The sequence below is a fragment of the Scyliorhinus canicula genome, chromosome 18, assembly GCF_902713615.1.
Source record: "Scyliorhinus canicula chromosome 18, sScyCan1.1, whole genome shotgun sequence".
Taxonomy (NCBI): Eukaryota; Metazoa; Chordata; class Chondrichthyes; order Carcharhiniformes; family Scyliorhinidae; genus Scyliorhinus; species Scyliorhinus canicula.
This window is the reverse complement of record NC_052163.1, coordinates 23738978-23762480: the sequence shown is the minus strand read 5'-3', so window position 1 is coordinate 23762480 and position 23503 is coordinate 23738978. Positions and strand designations below refer to the sequence as shown.

General features: G+C 42.0%; 1 protein-coding gene and 1 pseudogene across 1 annotated transcript in view; one reads left to right on the top strand and one right to left on the bottom strand.

Annotated features, from left to right (window-relative positions):
- Positions 1-23503, bottom strand: part of tbc1d16 (TBC1 domain family, member 16) — a 131721-nt gene that overhangs the window by 37607 nt on the left and 70611 nt on the right. The window contains exons 6-10 of the mRNA XM_038777204.1: positions 17789-17953; positions 11668-11816; positions 6607-6741; positions 3887-4073; positions 2904-3083 (exon numbers count right to left, since the gene is read on the bottom strand). Coding sequence (XP_038633132.1) covers positions 2904-3083; positions 3887-4073; positions 6607-6741; positions 11668-11816; positions 17789-17953 — 816 coding nt within the window. The remainder of the gene's footprint in view (positions 1-2903; positions 3084-3886; positions 4074-6606; positions 6742-11667; positions 11817-17788; positions 17954-23503) is intronic.
- On the top strand, positions 22269-22384 carry LOC119953799 (annotated as a pseudogene).

The window sequence follows — 23503 nt, the reverse complement described above, 5'->3', positions numbered from 1 at the left end:
GCCTCCTCCGGAATTTCAAAGTAGTAATCGTTCGATTTTTCAGTCACTCAGAGGTGCCTGAAGCCTCACCAAATCGAACCTTGGTCCGATACAACCCAGCCTTGGCCTTGTTGAATGCTGAACGCCTCTTGGCCAGCTCTGCTCCAACATCTTGAGATATCTTACAACGCCACCCTCTCATCTGGAGTCCCAATGATCTTTTTCCCACCGCAGAACTCTTTCTTTGTCTTGAAAACTGTAAAATAGCACGATGATGGCACGCGGTGACTCACCAGCATGGGCTTTCTGCCTCACCAACCTGTGGGGCCCGTCCAACTCAGGAGGGGACACCATTTCCCCCTGCCCCACCATCTTCCAATACAACTGCGACATAAAAACTTTGTTGTACTCGGACCCTCCAAGCCCACCGGCAACCCAACCACCCACAGGTTCTGCCTTCTGGAGCGATTTTTCAAATCGTCCATCGTGGCCCTCAATGCCTTGTTGTCACCAGCCCCGAGGTTGTCTGGTCACTTTGTCTTGAAAGAGCCATCTCCACCTCTTTTAGCTCCGTGCCCTGCGCCTTTATCACTTCATCCACTTTGCCAAGGCCGCTTGAACAGAGGACATCGCTCCCTCAATCACTCTTTCAATTTTTAAATTTTGTTTTCAAATTAAGGGGTAATTTAGCATGGCCAGTGCACCTACCCTGCACATCTTTGGGTTGTGGGGGTGATACCCATGCAGACACTGGGAGAATGTGCAAACTGCACATGGACAGTGACCCGTCGTCAGGATAGAACCCAGGTCCTCGGCGCCGTGAGGCAGCAGTGCTAACCACTGCGCCACCATACCGCAATCATGATCTTCAGAGACCTCCTGCCATAGTTTCTGAAGTTGCCCCACAAGGATGCCTGAAAGCATCACAGAGGTTGGTGCAGTGCCCACCAATACTGCAGGAGCCTCCGCCAATCTCCTCACAAATAGAGCTCTTGAGGTTTCCGAGTTTGACGACATTTCCTTATTTTTCTGGTGTCTAGTCTTGTATTTATTGGGCATACCTTTGACGAGGGTTCCTTAACCCATCGATCTAACCAAACTCCAGCGCAAATCTCCAAAAATCTGGTGAAAAGGTCTAAAATAAAAGTTCTCAGGCAGGAGCCACCTAGTGTGTGACTGCCCTTCTACATGTCACCACCAAAAGTCAGCAGTTCACAGGAACATAAGAAATATGGGCAGTCGGTTACGCGTCCCTTAATGCCTGCTCTCTTGGGGGCCGGTTTAGCTCAGTGGGCTGGACAGTTGGTTCGTGATGCAGAGCAAGGCCAGCAGCGTGGGTTCAATTCTCATGCTGGTTGGGGTTATTCATGAAGGCCCTCCTTCTCAACCTTGCTCCTCGCCTGAGGTGTGGTGATCCTCAGATTAAATCACAACCATACAGCTCTCCCCGCCCCAAAGGGGAAAGCAGCCTATGGTCATCTGTGACTATGGCGACTTTACCTTTAAATGCCTCCCTTGCCATTCAATAATGGCTGCTCTACAACCTCAACTTCACTTTTGCACTCAAACCTCATAGGCTATGATTTTCTTTTTTTTTGATAAACAATTTTAATTAGGTATTTTTTGACATCGTAAACAGTAAAATTACACAACGAGAAAACAAAAGAACTGTACAATAAACAAAGTACACAGTACAATTGCTGTAACCCGTCCTGCCGAAATCTGCCTAATTGACCTCCTATACTAGAGCACCCACAGCCCTCTGAAAAGCTAACTCCAAAGACTCACAACCGTCTGAATGAAGTTCACCTCATCTGAGTCCTAAATGGTCGATCCCTTGTCTTGAGACGATGCCCCCTTGCTTCTCAGCATCTACCCTGTCAAGCTCTCTCTTGTCTATTAGATCGTCTCTGAGTCTTCTCAGCTCCAGACAGTAATAGGCCCATTTAATGCAATCTCTCTTTCTAAGGACAACCCTCTCATTCCAGAAATCAGTTTTGTAAACCTTCATTTGCACCCACTATATGGACTATATGGCAAGCATTCCTTCCATAGTTAGAGACAAAACCTGCACAGGCCTAATTTAGGCATGGTCTCATCAAATCCCTCTATTAAAGCAGCAGGAAGTCTTTCCCCCAAACCCCTTGCAATAAATATCAACATATCATTTGTCTTCCTAATTCTTGTACCTGCATTTCATTACCTTTGTACAAGTATAACCAAACCTCTGAACACCAACATGTAATTGTTTTATGGAAAAATATATTTCAGATACTGGAAATCAGAAATTAACAAAAAAATAAATGCTGGAAATATACCAGAGTCTGTGGCGAGATACAAAATCAATGTTTCAGATTGAGTTGACTGTTCAGCAGAAGTGAATAAAGGTGGCTTTGAGCCAACGGAAGGAGTTCATGGCGTGTGGGTGTCACTGGCTGGGCCAGCATTTACTGCTAATCCCTTATTTCCCTTGAACGGAGTGACTTGCTAGCCATTTCAGAAGACATTCAAGAGTGAACAACATTGCTATTGATCTGGAATCACATGTGGGCCAGACTGGATAAGGATGGCAGATTTCCTTCTCTACAGGACATTAACGAACCAGATGGATTTTTAATAACAGTATTCATTGGAATTCTAGATTTGTTTGTTGAATTCAAATCTCACCATCCGCCATGGTGGGATTCAAACCCAGGACCACAGAGCATTACCCTAGGTCTCTGGGTTACTAGTCCAGTGACAAAAGCACAATGGAGGGTAGGGAGATAAAATGACAAAAGTGTAAATACAAACACGAGAAAGAGTCCAATTCAATTATTGGTGCAAACTACGCTCAAATGCCTTGGTTTAAAAATAAAGCTACTGTAGTTGGTTACTCCCACAACCTGCTTGACTTAACAAATGCCGAACAGAGCAAAGCTGACCTGGTAATGAGCCCAACATGCCTCCCAAATGCGAAGTGCCTCTGCTTCAGGAAATTCACGTTTAAAGCAGAGAAGAATCCACCGATGGCAGAACAACATCTGGAGGCCATCCTCACCCAGGGACACCAAGTGCTGGTAAAAACGGGGGTGCATCAATCTCAGCAACTCTCTCAGGTACAGCTTTAAAAAAATACAGAAACACTGCATTTAAAAAATATCTAACTACATGATTATTAAATATATATATATTATGTATATATATATACACACACACAAATGAACTGTACATGCATATTAAATATACATTATATAAATATATAATAATAAAATGTATATTGTAATTGTACAATGTTCTTGAAAAGGGAGAAATGCCAAGATTTTATAAATGAGGTCAAAGAAGAGTGCATACATATAATTTAAGAAAAAGTGTTTAAAAACAACTGTCATATATATAATAGACAACCTAATAAATCATGCCTCATTTACAATGCATGATGCCGTAGAGGTACTGGTGCTCTAAATTAGCTCCATTTACACTGTACGAAGGATTCAAAAAAACAACCCCAACACAGGAATAACTGGAAATGGGAACGATTTATTCCTAATCAAGGAAATACCGTTACTTTCTAAATTGTATAAATGAACTACGAAGTTAAATTTAGGTAAACTTCGTTGTTTAAGTGATTTCTGATCCAACTATCCAAAGCTAATTGCAAGTTTCCATCAGAAATCATGAAAACGGCAAGAAGTTAAGATACTAAACAAACATTAATACTGTACTTCATGAAACATGATTTGTTCTCCAGTGTCTTACACTGTAAAGGATTGTTAAGGCAGCTGCTAATCTTGCTACAAGGATTTATTTGTATAACCTGAAATTTAAAAGTCACACCAGAATTTAACATTTCTCCAAAAAATAATTTTCCTTAAATCATTTCATTGTCACTCAAAAAATACTTTTCCCCAGCTGACTCAGCACCTACCAGTTGTCTTTCCATATCATCATCCCGTGGTGAGCTGATGAAAATTGTATTCTGCATTAATCCGACAAAACACCAAAATGTATCGGATTCATCCCTGACCTCTGACAAGATTGGAGACACCAGATCAGACATTCCCTGGGAATACCCTATCTCAGGGCTATAAACTGCATAGTTCAGCAAAATTTTCCTGTGAAGATATTAAAACAAATTTGCATAAGTGCCACATTTTCACAATTTAGATCATTTTTTAAAAATCCATGTAAAGGATGTGAATTTTCACAAGTTAAAGAAAAATACCACAAGCCCGAGGTATTTGGAGATTCTGTAGCCAGACATGGAAACTATTATCCAGGCAAAGCAGGAGAATTGTTAAATAAACACAGGCGCTCCCAAGCATTTGGATGCCATGACGCTGGGAAGAAGTCATATGGACTGAAAATGTTAACTTTGTTTCTCTCTCTCCACACATGCTACCAGACCTGATGAACTTTCCACCATTTCCTATTTTTATTATACGGCATGAGTTAGACTGGTCATTCCTGTGGGTTTTGCACGAAGCTGGTTTCAAGGCGTGTGTGGGAGGGGGAGTGGGTAGTGCAGTATTAGTCATGATTGGCAGATTTCTGGTCAACCCAAAATGGGTGGGGAATTCAGGAACAAGGCCCCGATCAATGATGGGTCAGAAACAAAAGAGACACACATATTGGGAGGTCAGTTAGTCAAGGCCAGCAAAGACTGTGAAGTCAGCAAGGTTTATGAAAATAAAAGCAGCAAAGAGCTCAAAACCAATGAAGGTTGCAAGAAAGTTCGAGCATGCATTGTTAGTTAAGAAATTACTTTACTATTACTAGTTACTAATTACTAGTTAGAAATTAAGTTGAGCAAGATGACTTACAGTTTGAGGCATATCATGTTAATTACTTGTATTATTATAAATATAAGGACATCCAATCATAATCTTTGCCTCTGTATATTTCGGTGTTGTGAAATAAAACAGTTTAATGATTCATATCTGGCCTTGTCGCAATAAATATTTGTTCATTCTGCCTTTGGAAAGATTGAAGAACACGTGCAAATGTAATGAATAACCATTTACACTGCTGGGTTACACTTTGGTTAGATATTGGGAAAAACAGCCATGCCCTTAAACATAAAGGCTGCTGGTGGAAGTGAATGGAACTTCCATACCACAAACAATATTCAAGGCAACGACTTGATCCTGTAACATTGGCATGATTCTCCCCCAAAATTTCTAAGATCATTTGTGGCGGGTTTTTCAGGGAGTTCCTGGCGGCTCTGCCGGCGAGTTCCCCACCACTATTCACTGACACTTTGTCACTTTTTTGGGCCCGGAGGAATTTCTCACCGGTTTAGCCCACATTTAGAATTTTTTTTTAGCACCGGGGAGCTGAACTCAGTGATCGGACTGTCATTTTGAAAGAGTGCCCCGATCTCCAAGTGGGCTTGAGTCCCCCGCACACCACAACCATGGGCAATGCCACCCTCCACACACACGGACACCACCTGACACTCCCCAAGTGTGGACACCCCGCTTTGGGATCCCTGGGGCCCCCTCCTCTTTAGGACTCTTCCCCCCCCCCCTCCCAGGCCCCTTACAACACCCCCTCCCTTCCAGGACCCCCGCCCGTCACCTCCCCAACTTCCTGGAGGCCCCTACTTAGCTGCCCTGCATACCCCGACATTCGAACCCCCCCTCCACGCTCCTTTCATGGACATGGCGCCCTTCGGGCCCTGATCCTTGACAATGCCACCCTGGCATCCTTGCACTGGCATCCAGGCAGTGCTCCTGCCAGCTTGGCAATGCTATCTGGGCACTTTGACACTGTCAGGGTGGCAGTGCCAATGTGCCAGCTGGGCAGTGCCAAGGTGTCCACATACCACGGGGAGGGTCAGGGGACCAACCTGCACACCCAGGGGTCTCAGGTGGTCCAGGAGGCCCCCCCGGGTGCCGTTCCACTTGGTCCACGTTTGTGTGGATTGGTGTTGAATGGTGCCAGGCTGCAGCCTCCATGAGGAGGCCAGAGACTTGAAGGAGGCCAGTAGATATCGGGCAGGTAGGTGTTAAGTAGGTTGAAGACCCACTCCTAGGAATGCCATTTGGTCCCGCCCCTTTTGGGACTTGGGTGAATCCTGCGAGGCGTGGAAGCTGCCCTGAGATTCAACGGCCGCGTTGTGTTCTCGCTTGAGCGCAACGTGGCCGGAGAATCATACCCAATTTGCCATGTAAAGAAAAAGAATCAAGGCAATCTGCATAATTTTAATGTAGCTCTGCATAACTCAAACCATTTCCTGTAGTCTTTGTGACACTTTCCACAGTCTCCTCAAAGCTAGATATTGGACATTCCCATGAATCAATGAAATGTCATCAATTGCCAGCCCATTTATCTTGTTGAATATCCGGGATAAAAAGGAAAGATGTGCATTGGTTTATCAAATTTTTCATATCACAATCTGGAATAAATTACTCTGAAATGCAATCAATATTATATAGACAGCATTAACATAAATTGCATCAAATGTGAATTTAAGCGCAATATTCAATCCTTTGCTAAATGAAAGACATTGTAAAATTGTAAAAAGTAGTCTGTAATTCAGACTATTGCTTGTTGAGTACTTGTACATTTAAGGAATTCATGCTGTCACTTTGTTAAGTTGTGTTCAAAATACCACATCTACATAGTCACACACAACAACCTTACCTCATAGCTTCCACATTAGGGTTGTTTTCCCCTTTGAAGAACTGTTTGGATCGATCAGTCCGAACCACATCTTTATCAACAGTAAACTGAACTTTTCGCCAAAACTCTTCTTGTTCCTCTGGAGTCATAGACAATCTACAAAAGGGAAATAATTCAAGCCTCAATTCCTGTAATTCGCACAGCCCGCCTCCCTTTTTCTGTTTAGCTGCTTTTACACAGCCATCTGGCAACAAGCTGGATCAGTTATTACCTTCTCCTTCCTTCAGACCTAGCATCAGATGTTGAGTGAACCGATCACAATTATGATTGCAGTTCTTGCCATGCAAGTAATTTCCAGTATATATATATTGAGAAGTCAAATAATATAAGTTTTATTTTTGACACAATGTTGGTAGTGGCATAGCTAATAAACAAAAATGTTGAGAAGCAAAATTGTTCTTTTATAGCAAGTCGTAGTTGAATCCAGGAGAACCATCCTGAAATATATTATGAAATCTAACATTTTCCTTCAGCATTGTTTTAAGGTTTGATTTTCTTTTTTATTTATAATGGAAAATATGATTTTAGATAAACAAGTCAAGTGTAGTTCTGCAGTTCTCAGCATTTCCTCAGTTCAATTTTTCCATAAAACCTGCATTATAAGGTCGCCAGCAAAATTTACAGAAAACACTCACATACTTGGCACATACATATTCAAAGGTACACATGGAAACCTTCCTCTGTTCAAACTGTTGCAATCTTTAATGTCACAGTGACAACAGTACTTACAGTTTTCTTTTTCCCTCTAAAATTATTTTTGCTCTCCCACTTTTAATCTGATCATCCCTACTGATAGATACTCTGATTCCTGTCATGACTGAGAGGTTTAAGGGTAGCTTGTGTTGACATGCTTTTCATTTTCCTTCAGAAATTATTCTGCACAATGGTTCAACAGAGGCTTGATTTCAAATTAGCGACAGATGAAAGACCTACTCTCTACCACACTGTAGTACACTTATTTTTTCTGAAACTCCAAAAGGCTGTATTGAATAACAGGAAGATAAATACTGTAGAAAGAAGATTTAGTGACAACCAGACAGTTCCAAAGATATTTACTATAGAAAGCTGTGAAAAAAGGGCATGGCACAAAAGGTTACTTGTAATATGAACCCGTGTCCTCACCAACTAATAAGTCACCATTCACTGACCTTCTCAAAGAACTTGGAGGTGAAATTTGTCTATGTAAGTAATGCAAAAAGAGCTTATAACAAATTGACTCATTATAACATTCCGAATTATCTTTTCCACAGAAGTTAATCGCTATCAGCCTGTTTCATACTGCTGGCAATGGAAGCTATATCGGCCATTGATATTTAGAACTCACAATGAAGAGTGAAAGCACCTTTTTAACAATGTGATCATTGTTAATGCCTGCCAATCCATTTTTCCATCACTGAAAACTAATTATTTCAAATGTGGCGTCTCATTATTTTGGGTTCTGAATTTTTCAGGGAAATGTTAAAACCTTTAATATTTTTATTTTAAAAATGTTTTTATTTCCCTTTCCGTCCCTTTTTACTCTCCCTCCTTATTTCCCTCTTTTTATACCTGAATTTTTTATCACAAATTGAACCTGCTTCTCAGGCCTCTCCACGTTTATTGCCCAATTTTTAAAGCTGATTGGCTAAGGAAACATCCTGTTGGTTGCCCTGTGTACTCAAGTTCCAGAGTCCTAACTATGCCATTGTAAGTTTGCACATTTCTTTTCTTTTTTAAATTTAGAGTAACCAATTCTTTTTTTCCAATTAAGGGACAATTTAGCGTTGCCAATCCACCTAACCTGCACATCTGTGGGTTGTGGGGGTGAAACCCACGCAAACACAGGGAGAATGTGCAAACTCCACACGGACAGTGACCCAGGGCCGGGAACGAACCTGGGACCTCGGCGGCGTGAGACAGCGGTGCCTACTACTGTGCCACCATGCGGCCCCTTAAGTTCACACATTTAACAACGTTGCTGGCATTTTGTTTTTAGACTGGAGTGCGCGCAGGTCCGTTTAATTAATAGCAGAAACGGTTAGATGCCATGCTACAGAAAATTCAAGCCTAATGTAACTCCTTCTCTTCATATCCTGCCAACTTATTTGCTCACAGTTGAAATGTCCCGTGATGATTGTTTACTAATTTCATACATTTTCCTACCTATTTCTCCCCCGATTTCCTTTCCGTTATTTGGCAATCTGCAAACTTGTCCTATCCTTTATTTAAATCCAAATGTATTCTGTTGGCAAGCATGGTTCCAGGAATGAGAAACTTTAGTTATGAATACAGATTGGACGGGCAGCACGGTGGCGCAGTAGTTAGCACTGCTGCCTCACAGCGCCGAGGTCCCAGGTTCGATCCCGGCTCTGGGTCACTGTCCGTGTGGAGTTTGCACATTCTCCCCGTGTTTGCGTAGGTTTTATCCCCACAACCCAAAGATGTGCAGGGTAGGTGGAATTGCTATGCTGAATTGCCCCTTAATTGGGTACTCTAAATGTAAAAAAAATGAATACAGATTGGAGAAGTTGGGATTGTTTCACATGGTGGAGAAGGCAGAGAGATTTGATGGAGGCATTCAAAATCATGAGGAGTCTGGACAGAGTAGATAAGGACAAACCACTGCCAATCTTGAAAGGATCGAGAACAAGAGGGCAGAGATTTTAATTCATTGGCAAGAGACACAAAAAGGAAATGGGATATTATTTTTCATGCAGCGGGTAGTTAAGGTCTTGGAATTAACTCTGCGAGTGTATGGTGTAGGCATATTCAACGAAGGCATCAAAAAGACTTATCTGAAACGGAAGAATGTGTAGGGTTATGGGGAGAAGACGGGGGGGGGGTTGGCACCAGGCGCACTGCTCATTCTGAGAGTTGGTACAGCCACAATGGGCTGAATGGTCTCCTTCTGCACCGTAACACTTCTGTAATACTGTTTGCATCTTCTTTTTAATTATTTTTTCTGATTAACAATACCAGCCCACCACCCCTTGTTGTTTTTATCTTTTAATCTAGCCTGCAATATTTAACTCAAAATCATGGCCTATCTCTTTGTTATCTCTTCTAATTACTTCCTCCAATTCCCCATTTGGTTGCTGGTGCCATGTATATCACCGTTGTTAATTATCTTTATGTTACTATTATGTCTACCTGAACCCTCCTTTCCTTTTCAAACTTGTCATGTGAGAGTACCTTTAAGAAATGGGTATTTATAAATGGGTATGTATATAAATATCTGTTGTGAGAGTACCTTTAAGAAATGGGTGTTTACTCCTGCAGTGATGTCAGAGAGTGGGTGGAGCTGGGCTGTCTATCAGCTTTTTACTTCTGTTTTAGGCTGTTTGTTGCAGGGTGTGTTTTAGTTTCATTTTCAGGGTTGGTGCTGAAGCCAGGCCAAGCAGGTGTACTGCTGTTCTCTCTGCCATCAAAAGACTATCTCTTGATCATTTGGTGAATTCAGAATTATAAATATTTTCAGTAGTGACTTTAACCTGATGTGCTTCTGTTAAAGGTTTTGTTTTTTAAGTCGTATGGATCGTATAGCTTAAAGGATTACTTAGTATTGTAGTCTTTGGGGATTGTATTTGAATTAATGGTTGCAAAGATGTTCACTGTATGTTTTAAAAAGGTTACCTTGAGTTCATAGAATAAACATTGTTGTGCTTTTAAAAAATACTTTTCAATTTCTGCTGTACCACACCTGTAGAGTGGGCCATATGTTCCCCATACCACAATCTATTAAAGGTTGTGGGTCAGGTGAACTCCATGATACACTTTAGGGTTCTCTAAACCCTGGCCCATAACAAACAATTCTTTTTTGACAGTTCTATTTATCCTTTTGCCAAGATCTTGGTCGCAGTGTGTTGCTCATGCAGTTTGTTCCAACTGCACAGCTCTTTCTTGTCCCAGCATTAAAAGGAAAAAGACTTACATTTATAATTGGCACCTGCACTGCTGCCTATGGCGCTGAGGACCCGGGATCGATCCCGGCCCCGGGTAACTGTCTGTGTAGAGTTTGCACTTTCTCCCCATGTCTGCATGGGTTTCACCCCCACAACCCAATGACGTGCAGGTTAGGTGGATTGGCCACACTAAATTCCCCTTAATTAGAAAAAAATATAATTGGGTACTCTAAATTTAAATAAATAAATAAATAGCGTCTTTCAGGAACTCAGGACATCACAAGCATACAGTAAATGAAATAGTTTTGAAGAGCAGTCACTGTTGCAATGTAGAAACACCGCAACCAAATTGTGCACAATAAACTCCCACAAACAACACAATATCCAGATAATCTGTCCAATGATCGTCTTTGAAATATCTCATGGGTACCTTTTACATATACTAATTTCTCACCCCAGCCACTCGCCATCCTGACTTGGAAATATATCGCCGTGCCTTCACTGTCACTGGGTCAAAATCCTGGAACTCCCTCCCTAACAGCACTGTAGGTGTACCTATGCACACGGACTGCAGCGGTTCAAGAAGGCAGCTTGCCACCACCTTCTCAGGGGCAATTATGGATGGGCAATAAATGCTGGCCTAGCCAGCAGTGCCCACATCCCATGAATGGAAAAAAATGTATCCTTTAGAGAAACAAACCAACCAGTCTTGCCATATCTGGCTTATATGTGACTCCAAAGCCATAGTGATACAGTTGGTTCTCAACTGCCCACTGAAAAAGCCTGGCACGCCACTTGGTTGTACCAAAAAATGCGATAAGAAACAAATCCACATGAAATGCAGTGTTTTAGGATAATGGTTCACCAGTATGTCTTCAAGTATAATTAGGGTTGCGCAATAAACGTTAGCCACGCTAACGTTACCTACATCCAATGAAGAAAAATAACTTGAGAGAGGTGTGCCCTTGGTTTAATGACTGATCTGAAAATGACCTCTCGCAGTACTGCACAGAATGTTTTAGCTTTTCCAGTTTCAGGTTATTTCTCAGCTGATCATCGAGTGAACGGTCAACAGCAAATAATTCCCCGTTCTGAAGAAACAACCAAGAAGCCAGTCATTTGCACATCAGTTATAAATTACCGTTTTTGCTGAATTTCTTCATACTCTACACGTTTCCGAATCCGCAGAGCTTCCCGTTCTTCTGATGTTGATTCACAGCTATAAAACCCTAACAGAAATGGCCAGGCTTCTCCACGAATTGCAGGATCGATACCTCCAAAAAAGATTGCCTTTGAAGAAAACATAGAAAATATTGTCACAATTTTTGTATGAACGACACTCTGCATCTGGCACCCAGTTCCTTCCCAACAGTAGCATCAGAGAAAAAAAGTAAATATAAAACTGATAGGTGGGTGCTTATATTTAGCTTTCTTGGAGTCTGTACAAACTTTTATTCAAGCAAAGTGAAAATAATTTCTTCAAATGAAACCTGTAGAAGTGAGTTCTACCCAAGTTGTTTTAATTACGACTGTTAACATTTTTTGGATAAACCTAATTGCTGCAATACGGGGGTGGGATTCTCTCAGCCCGGGGCAGGGCCGGAGAATCCCCGCAACCAGCGTAAATCACGCCGCGCGATTATCCAAGAATCGGTGCCATTGGCGCCGGCGTGGTTGGCGCAGCGCCGGTCAGGGACCGGCTCGCCAATTCTCAGCCTGGGATGGGCCGAGCGGCCGTCGTAAAAAAGCCGAGTGCCACCAGCGCTGTCCACACCTGCTCTCAGCCGGCGGGAACTTGGCTTGGAAGGGTTGGGGGGGGCTGTGGGAGGGTCCAACCCCGAGGGGGGCCTCCGATGTGGCCTGGCCCGCAACTGGGGCCCACCGATCGGCGGGCTGGCCTCTCTGGCTGGGGGCCTCATTTCTTCCACGCCGGCCCCTGTAGTCCTGCGCCATGTTGCGTCGGGGCCGGCGTGTTGAAGGAAGCCACTGCAAATGCACACGTTGGCGCCAGCGCCACTGCACATGGGTCAATCCCGCGACGCCCATTTGACGCCGGGATCAGCAGCTGGAGCGGCATGAACTGCTCCAGTGCCGTGCTGGCCCCCTGCAGGGGCCAGAATTGCTGATCCTGAGGCCGTGTTGACGCCATCGAGAAACGCGACAGCGTTTCCGACAGCGTCAACACTTAGCCTTAGGATCACAGAAACCCGCCCAGGATCTCTCATAGTTCTCGGCATTCAGGTTCACAACAAAGTGCAATTCTGAAAAACAGATTCTCAGCCCTTGTGACCTAGACCCGCCAATTTTGCAATGTGCACCGAACAGGAGTTGTGCGAATTAATGTTAACGATCCACAGTTTTAACAGTAAAATTGCCATGAGATAATATATACAATATCACCACCACATTTTACAAGATTATTTGTCAGATTTATTTAAAAACAGAAATAGATGTAGACATAGAGAGTGCTGGAAAAGGGGCAGCACGGTGGCGCAGTGGTTAGCATTGCTGCCTCACGGCACCGAGGTCCCAGGTTCCATCCCGGCTCTGGGTCACTGTCCGTGTGGAGTTTGCACATTCTCCCCGTGTTTGCGACGATCTCGCCCCCACAACCCAAAGATGTGCAGAGTAGGTGGATTGGCCAAGCTAAATTGCCCCTTAATTGGAAAAAATGAATTGGGGACTCTAAATTTATATTTTAAGAAAAGAAAAAGTGCCGGAAACACTCTTCAAATTTGACTTGAAACACTAATTTTGTTTCTCTCTCAACAGATGCTGCCAGTCCTGCTCAGTACTTCTCGCAATTTATTTTTATTTCCGAATGCCAGCGTCAACAATGTTTTGTTTTTATTTAAAAACAGAATTGCTTACACAATTATGCAATGCAATACAAGTGAAGTATCACAGAGCACAATAAAGTGGTCTAGATGTCACTTGCAAGGACTTAACTAACCCATTTAGTCTGAACAAACCTCCTATCATTCACAAGTCAACATGTTTCTTATAAAGAAGTGACAAATTATGTTATAATTAAAATAGAGGCTCTGGAGGAATTATGTAAGTGCATGTTAATGAAGCTTAGAATGACCAAATGCATCATAGCACCCAGGATTTATTAAAAATCCACTTCTTCAGGTGGATGTCAAAGATTCCACAAAACTATTTTGATGAAGAGCACTGTCCGAACAAACATTCTCCCATCAATCACACCTCAAAAAGCAGATCAACTCATCCTTCATCCTACTTCCATTTGTGGGGACTTGGTGTGAAAAATGGCTGGTGTATTTGGCTACATAACAGTACATTTGATCTTTTTATACAACATCTTCATGTCCTCAGGCTATTTCAAAGAGCGTCACAGGCAACAGCTCTGAAATATAGGCAAACATAGCATCTAACTTGCACACTGCAAGGTTTCACCAATAGACAATGATAGTTAAAAATCAGAAATAAAAGCAAAAGTTGCTGCAAGTAGTTAAGCAGGTCTGTCGACATATGTGGTGAGTGAGCAGAGACTGCGATTATGTTCGGCCAAAGAACCGGCGGAGAACCCCCGTCAGTTCCATGGTGGAATCACTATGGAATCAAATGCAGTTTAGGCATTTAAGTGGCCATTGTTGAGCCTTTCCCATAAGATCTTTAGTGCTGGTCAATCAGAGGCCTCCAGCTCATCATTTCCACCTGCGGTGGTGGTGGCAACAGGCACTAAAGCATCAATCAGAGGTCCAAGATCATTATGGGACCCCAGGGTTCTGACGAATGGTCACCAGTCCAAACATTGTTTCTCTCGCCAAAGTTGCAGGCAAACCTGTGGAAATAAATACATTGCTGGAAGGGGGATAAATGTTGCCCGGGCTGTAGAACTCTCCTGCTCCGCTGTGTGTGATTTGTAGCATCAGTTTTTTTATTCACCTTAGCAGAAATTTGGGATTTTGTTTAACATCTCACCCAAAAGACAACCCCCTCAGTACTGAACTTGCGTTTCAGCCTAGATTATGTGTTGAGATCTATACTACAGAGTTTCACCACTCGTGTCTCACCTGACAGAGGCAGGCTGATTTAATTGCTTTTTAATTCCTTTTTAAATGGCAAAATGAATTGCCTTGCCAGTGTTTTTTCCTTAATTACTTATGTTTAGGAATCTCTTCAAATCCATATGTTACTCTCCAGCAATGGTACATGCTACAATCTTGCCAGTGTTGACTGGGATCTCAGCTGAGACCAGATGCAGCAGTGTGTCATTGTCAAGACTCCACAGGCCATCCATCTCCTCCAGTTCAGCATTAATCTTCTCCCTGCTGCTCCAGAACTCCCAGGCCTTGTTGTGGAAAATTAGTGCTTTCCCAAACCCAATTATCGCCATAGCCATCACATGGTGATGAAGCAAGGCTGCAACCAGCAACAGTGCCATATGGGACAACACCACGGCTGACTAATCAAAACGAATTCTCTTTGGAGCCGTGCTGGCACATTAAATAGACTAATACAAATAATTTTTAAAATACAAAAGGTGGAACTCAAAATGGATCAATATCAACAAATACATTGTTATAAAAAAATTGTACATCCCAATTTAGTAGATATACAGTAATTAGAATGTTTCACTATCCTGCTCCAAGGCAGGCCTTTTGATTATAAAGACAACTTTTCATTTTTAAAAATCATTGTTTTGCAGCAGGATCTGTTGTTGTGCACTGGGAGGTGGAACACTACATTGCTAGGAACAGGTGCTACAGAACCACCACGAACTGCAGAGCTGAGAAGAAGAACAGAGATATGCTGCAGGGATACCAGCAGTGAAAGGATGCACATAGGAATCACATTTCCACAACAAGAGCTGGGAATTCGGAACCAGCAGGGAGAAGATTAATGCTGAACCGGAGGAAATGAATAGCCAGCATAGCCTTGACAATGACACAGTTTATATAGGTAACACGGTAGCACAGTAGTTATCACAGTTGCTTCAAAGCTCCAGGGTCCCAGGTTCAATTCCCGGCTTGGGTCACTGTCTGTGCAGTGTCTGGACGTTCTCCCCGTGTTTGTGTGGGTTTCCTCCGGGTGCTCTGGTTTCCTCCCACAGTCCAAAGATGGGCAGGTTAGGTGGATTGGCCCTGCTAAATTGCCCTTAGTGTCCAAACAAAAAAAGGTTAAGTGGTGTTACTGGGTTACGGCGATAGGGTGGAGTTGTGGGCTTAAGTAGGGTGCTCTTTCCATGGGCCGGTGCAGACTCGATGGGTTGAATGGCCTCCTTCGGCACTGTACATTCTAAGACTCTAACCGCCATGTTAAATGTGAACATGGAACATTATGATGAGAAAATGTTGACACAAAAAGTGTGTCAAAGGCTCTGAAGTGTTCGGAGTTTAGTTCAGCATCATTCTGAAAGTTAAGTCTTGCAATGAGTAATATGTGGCTGCATGAAGCACATGTTTCATTACAAATTTGAATTAATGCTGGATTAACTTTAATATATCTAAAGCTATTGTAACCAAAATTATCAGTGAATGAGCACTGGAGGGAGGGCAGCACGGTGACACAGTGGTTAGCACTGCTTCCTCACGGCACCAAGGACCCAGGCTCGATCCGGCCCCGGGTCACTATCGGTGTGGAGTTTGTACATTCTACCCATGTCTGCATGGGTCTCACCCCCACAACCCAAAAAGCTTTGCAGGGTAGGTGAATTGGCCAGGCTAAATTGTCCCTCAGCTGGAAAGAAAGAACTGGGTACTCTAAATTTTTTTATTTTTTTAAAAAGAATTATTACTGGAGGTAAGCAAAGGGCAACAGGAAGCCAAATGGCACAGGCAGCAAATTAATGCGGGACAAAGGTAATTTAATCCTTCACACAAAAATCCTGCACTTCTCCTTAATATTTGCATCAGCAGAATTCGGGTGAGAGGATGGGTAGTAAACTGCAGACTTCTCCATGGTCTCTCTGCCAATGCTCATTTGTGGCCAGCTGGTATGATATACTAGAGTTAGATTGCGATACACGGCCCAGCCAAATTTTCCTGCTTCCTTTCAACAAGGCACCTCATTTCAGTACTCTGTCCAATGATAAAGCCAAGATCAGCAGCTAGTTGCCTGGAGGAACTTAGCTCATGGCTAAGTTTCAAAAATCTTCCAGCCCATGGACACAACGTGCTAAACATGTTACACTGCTGACTGTTCCATTATTCCTCAATTGAAGGTCTATTTGGGGAAATTAAAGGTTTGATTTGTTTTGACTGTAAATATGAGACCATATTTGGGCAATTTTCAACTACAAATCCTCAAGCAGCCCAGAAGGACATTCTTGAACAAAAAAGGCAAGTAGAATAAGGATATTAGCATTCCCTTATTTCAAGAAGCTGAATTGAAGCACAGATAAGAATCACTTATGAATAACTTCTGCATACAGCCATCATATTTGAACACACACATTCTATTACCAGTTTTACTACATTGTATAGACTCAGCTTTCCAATCAAACTTCAATTATATATTCCAGCATATTATCAGTACAATAATTCTCAACTATGCGAGATCTGCTAAATCAGAATAGGACACTTTGTTTCTTCCCTAAAGTCAATTATATTATAGATTTTGTATTTCCTATGGTAGATAAAATGCAGGCAGAGGAAAACCTGCAGGAGGAAGAACTGAACAGGAATGTGCAAGAGTACAAGCGGCGGTGCGGGAAAGAGGAAAAGAGAAAGCAAATGCGCAAACCCGATAGGTCAATAAGGTAGCAGCTTCTTCCGAGGTTCCTCAATATCACTCGAGGGAGCGTAGGTCTTCAAGATTATCTTGGACGACCTTTTCTTCATGTTACTATGGCAGACCATGGAATTCACATGGCGAGAATTGTATAGCTCAACTTATTGAGGTTTGCCATTGTGCCTCGCTATCACTTGATGGCCCGGTCTGAAACGGAACTGTGCTGTAATGCGAAGCAGAATAAACTAATGAATGATACCGCTCCTCCCTTTAGATGCCCAGAATGAGATGCACCTAACTAGCCCTTAATCCATCTTTATTTTTCACCAAACTCTTTCTCAACTTGCATTTCACAAAAAAAACACATTTCCTCAGGCGTCTGCCTACGTTTCTTTGAAAATGGTTCCTAAGACTGACCAGCATATAAGGAGGAAGCTTTCTGGACTCAGATTCTTTGCTGTCAACCCAGACAAAAATCATTGGGCAAATGAGCAAAAACCTTAACCAGCCTAACCTGTTGGTTAGCTAATAGTAGACACTGAATGGTTAAGCAGTTTTCAAACCTTGCGGAGTTTATATTCCTCTTCCACCTGGCCAGTATCATTCAGATGGTTTAGCCATGTAGTGACGTCTAACCGCTTGTACATATTCTCTTCTGGGTGAGTCTCTGACGATGGCAAATTAGGGCGTTTTATTGAGAACTGCATGCAAGTCTTTACATCAGGCACCTAGGTGGGATGAGAGATACTGGTTACGCAGCTGTAAAAAATGCAATTACATCATACTGATCTGTTGCCCAACACAAGTGAAAAAAATGCAATTGCACTTCTCTGTCAGAATAAGATACACAAAATACAAGCAGAAAATATCTACTGCAATAAGAAATAAGTGTTTTAACTCATGGTGGCTGGAAAACTCTCATTCACAGGATTTGAATTGGAGCCAAAGTGAATGGAATTTGTTTCTTTTAGATGGTCTACTAATTATTTCAGGTCCGCACTTGTTTCAGCATGGTCACTCACTTTTATAACCAAATCACAAGTCTACTATGATCAGGAACATATCCTTACTACCCAATACATCATCATTTGATAGGAACTACTGAAACCTATCTATACTGCGTCATAGAATCATAGAATCCCTACAGTGCAGAAAGAGGCCATTCGGCCCATCAAGTCTAAACATTAATGAGATTCGGGAAGACAGGTTAGACAGTTGACTAGATGGCTTGTGTGTGGATTAGTGCCAACAGCACGGAATTCGATCCCCATTCCAGCTGAGGTTGATTCGATGTCTGCCTCCTCATCCTACCTGTAGTAAAACTCATGGCACTTTTCTGTGATTTAGTGAATAGTCATAAAGGGCCTGTCTTAGGACAGAGAATTCAATAAGAGAAATGAGATGAGGCCAACAGTAAACCCACAATCTGTTGGTTTATTTTGCACGATACACAAATAAGCAGGATACAGTTTTCAGGAATCTATTTCAGTGTTCCTGGAGACCGAGAAAACAACAAAGCATGAAACAATCACCTCGTTAATGGGTTAATTTGGACTTCCGATGACAGTGATGTGCTGAGTAGACACACATCAGGTGGCTCGCCTCCAGACCGATAATGGGTTACTTTCGTCTCAAAAGCCAGTGAATCCTTGGACTATGTTGGCCCTGAGCTTGAGCTCTCTCACTTTAGCGATGCTCTTTTACTCCTAATTACACAATGTAGACTTGGTAATTGAGTTTGCTAACTCCTTTCTCGGTGAGACCTCAAAACAGCAACTTTGTACTAGATTCTAATGCATCTGTTCATTTTAGCATCTTGAGTGTCAATGACTAGGTGGCATTAAAAATCATATGGTATGCACAAAACAGTCCTGCCAGTCATTTCAGTTGGTCCTGCTCATGCCGAATCATGACACCGCTAAACAGAGGTTAAATGTTCCATATCCTTTTTTGGGAGATGGGAGAAGTTAAAAAGAGGAAGCTAAAATTGGCAAGGTGTGCTGTGTACAATGAGGCAATATTCATTCGTCATAAAAAACAACATGCTGGGTTTGCCAGCTCTGGTTGGACATACTCTTAGAGGTTTAATCACATGATCCGTCACCTCACCCACCCCACTGATCACCTTTTTTCCCTTCATTGCCAATCCTTTTATAACTGACAAATGAAAGTGTTCAAAGATTACTTAAACTTTTTAAAACATTCCCTTCTAAATTTTCTCTTAGGTTATTCACAGCATTTTGCAGGAGATTAATCTTTTAATTCCTGGAGACTTCAGGATACATCTGTAGGATTAGTATTGTACAGCATACTTATAGGCTATCCCATTCTCCTGTTCGAGTTGAATTATGTTTAGGTAGCAGACATCAGAACTACAGGCTCCCTTGTTCTTTCTATGGTTCCACATCCAAGATGCTTTTGGGCACTTAGCAGCGTCAAGTGACCCAGCTATGAAACACACAGAAATGGCCTTCAGTGACTTGATTTGCCTGCTAGTTTTTAAAAAGAGGCAGAAAAATTACACACAAATGACTTGACTTGCATGCTGGTGTTCCCATATTTATTTCCTTCAAGGAAATGCCAAGGCTCTAATTAGGCCTCGTCCATAGATGGTTGAGATGGGAGTGGGAATTCACCATGCCAATATAAAATACGTGTAATGCCTTGAACCGAACAAACAAAAAAGGTATGGAAAGACGTCTGATCTAATTATAACTCAGATAGCCAAGCAACGAAGAATAGAACTTGAGCCTAGTCTTTACACATTTAAAAGCTTCTATTTGCAGAGACTCACATATGTACTTCAAATCCAAAAACTAGTTTCACAAGTAAATCCCCAGTAAATGCCCATCACTTGAATACTAGTGAAATATTAATATACAATTAGAGCCCTACAAAGTAATTGATTAAAAACAAAAAAACTGGGTGTCCAGGTTCAACAACATACTAACAAATATAACAGCAAAGGAATGGGCAAACATTTTGAGAGACAAAAGTTAAATAGGTCGCCACAAAGCCACAAATGGTCCAGGCTACAATTCAGGCCAAAGGGATTTCACAAAATACTAAATTAAAATTGTGTTTTAACACCTCAGTGATTGCTCTCCTAAAATCAATTAGGGAGATGCAAATTAAATTAGGGAGCATCAGCATCAGACTGCTAAGATGCCCCAAGTCTAAATCCTAGCTTAAATAATATTTGGACTTAGTTAACAGCATTTGGTGAGGTTTCACAGTTCATTATATAGAACAGCTTAAAGGGGTGGAGAAAGGAAGGAAAGAAACACGGTTTCACTCAATCCCACCGTGTAAAAGTACACCTTCTATAAGCCAATATGGACTGACATTCATTGAGTGAATTTGTTGGCATCAATGCTTACTCCACTTTCTTGACAAAACATTGTCTCAATTTCCTGTGAAATTAGGAAATTAATGAACAGCTGAGATGAGAAAAAAAAAGTGACACATTTCTTAAACTGTAGGTTATAAAATGCCCCCTTCTTTTGGAAGAAGCTCATTAGTTTTATTATTGTATAATTGCATTGAACACTGCCTCGAAGAATTATGATCAGGAACACAATGTAATGAAAGCCGATCTGCATTAAGATTATGCTCATTCTTTTCAAATGTTTCCCCCTCCACCCTCACTTCCTGGCTCAGCCAATTTTCTTTCCGTTTCTCTGGAAGGTGGTTTCTCCTGAATATGGTGACTACCACTAGGCTATGAATCCACAATTTGTGGCCTTCTGCAGATATAATTTCTGATCTTGTCCCTCCCTGATCCAGTGGCTTTGGATCATATGTCAGCAATGGGTCAAGTTAGAAGCTCTTTCACCTCGTAAGTCTGAAGATTGTGAGTTCAAGTCCCACTCCAGGAACTTAAGCACATAACCTTGAAGGACACTGTAGAACAGCATGTACTGTACTATTCAGTGGTGCTGGCTTTAGGATGAGAAGTTAAATGGAGGCTCTGTCATTCCTTTGTGAACGTAAAAGGTCTCATGACACTATTTTTATGAATAACTCTATTCTGGTTGTGGGGGTGGGAGGGCTGACCTTGTACAAACTTGAGTTTTGCCCAATGAAAGATCCACAATAAGCTTCCAGCCTCAACTTAACTTGCTCAGTTAAAGTGGGGTGGAATGTCCTGCAATAGCAACAGCTCAATTGGTTGCTGCTGATTTTCTGTGCGTCAGCCACAAAATCTTCTCCAGCACTGTTCAATACTTTATTAAATAGCAGAGAAAATACAACAGGAAAATGGTCCCATTATCAAATGAAGGAATGGAGGCTCAGGAAAGGGGAGTTGTAGTATTTTGGACAGAAAGGCACCCATCTCACTGAACAGCCATGTGCACAGTTGGAAAAGCTATGGTCTAAAAGGCAAATGTATTCCCTACTGCCCAGAGAAATGTGAAACTAAGCCAAAGGCAACATCAGGAAAATGGCCAAAGCAGAATACCAAACACTTGCCTAGTTAAGCACAATATGCACGTCCAAATCAATTTTCTCTCAACTTTGCAACTTGATTGAGGCCACATACAAACCATGCAGTTAACATTTCAGAGATTCATATGCATTTCCAAATTTCTGCAAGAGAAACTTGGCAGCCACTCCTGAAATGTAGGTTGACTGACCTATTTACAAGCTTCCAATAATACCTGCACATGGTGCATGATCATTTACTTATGCAGGGTAAGCACTTGGGTGTCACCATCTGTATTCTTCAAACTTCCAACATCTCAAAATGAGACGGCACACAGAAGCGCTGTGCAATTTCAGGCCTGTTAAGTTAACTTGGAGACAAATAAGTTCAGGGGACAGAAGTATTATGGGAGTTAAGGTGAGTATAATTGAAAGCCTTCTCAACCTCAGTTTGCCTCATTCTATAATTTCATTCATCCTCTTTCTACTCAGTCTGTCCACCAAACGCTGCAGCACAACAGCATGATAAGTAGTACTGTGCAATGCAGACTTGCATTAAAGGGACATCATGTAGCTAGCTTTCTAACCTACATTTTTCTTGTATTTCTCTTGTAACATGTGCTCGCTTCGGCAGCACATATACTTAACAAAAAATTGGATCGAAACGGAGAAGAGTAGCATGGCCCCTGCACAAGGATATTTCTACAAACATTCCTTAAAGGCAGCTATTGTTTCCAATGTTGGGGGATAAGGCAAACGCTTCACACTATGAATCACCATTGTCTTCAAATGTTGTAAGCACCATATATACATTAGCTCTGATAAGGGACTACAGGGTGAAGCACAGACCATGAATGATCAGAATTAGGTGGAAGTAGCAGTAAAGGAACAGGTACATCCAGACTCAATCGAGGACTATTCGCTATCATGGTTCATCTGCTAAAGCTGGAAAATGGGGGCTGCGCTGAGCCTGTGCATGAAAGAATGCCATCTGAGGATTAAGTACCCTGCAAAATCTGATGACAAGTAAGGAGGAATTCACTCTCTACATGCCAGCAGTAGTATACGATTACTTAACAAATCATGCAGCAATTCCAGGGCCATTGAGAATCCCCAAAGGCAGAGGTCCTAAACAGAGTTGGGCTATTTCCTATGAATGCTCACACTGATACTGTTAGCAGCATTGATCAAGTGTCTTATTTAAACTTCAACATGCTGGAAAGAACTTGAGACAGTACTTGATCAATCCAACCATAACCCTCAGTTCTACTCCCATTACACCATTTGTCATCCGGAGAGTGCCAAAATCAAAGTGACTGGCTGAAGTGACAATGTCTTTCACATGCAGTGCCTACTTAATAAAACTTTCCAAAACAGAGAGCAGAAATTAACATGGGATAGAAGTAGTTAAAGTTTTTAAGTGAGTTAATCAGGTGATTTTTCCTCTGTAAGAGCCTGCTGTACCCCTCTTATTTCACCAGAAATAATTTTCTGATAGATTTTACATTCATGCTGTGGATATGCCACCTCCTCCATAACTAGGTTTCTCTAGATGGCAATAAAGTGGAGTTGTTGACAGTTTAGAATGATCTGGGAGATTGAGTCAGGGCATATTGTAACCACCTACAAATCCGACTAGTCACTTGAAGCACCACTTCCAGATGACTAAAGTGTGTTTAATAAAGTTCTTGATGACCCATCTATCTTTGTTCTTCTGCTGAAGCTCATGACTGAAAAGGATTATCTCCTTTTAAAGTGGACCAACTAAAAGCATTGCTTTAAAAAGGAAATGGTGTGAGAAGTCATCACTAGCCTGATGGAATGGTAACTCTCATTGATCATGGAAAGTATAG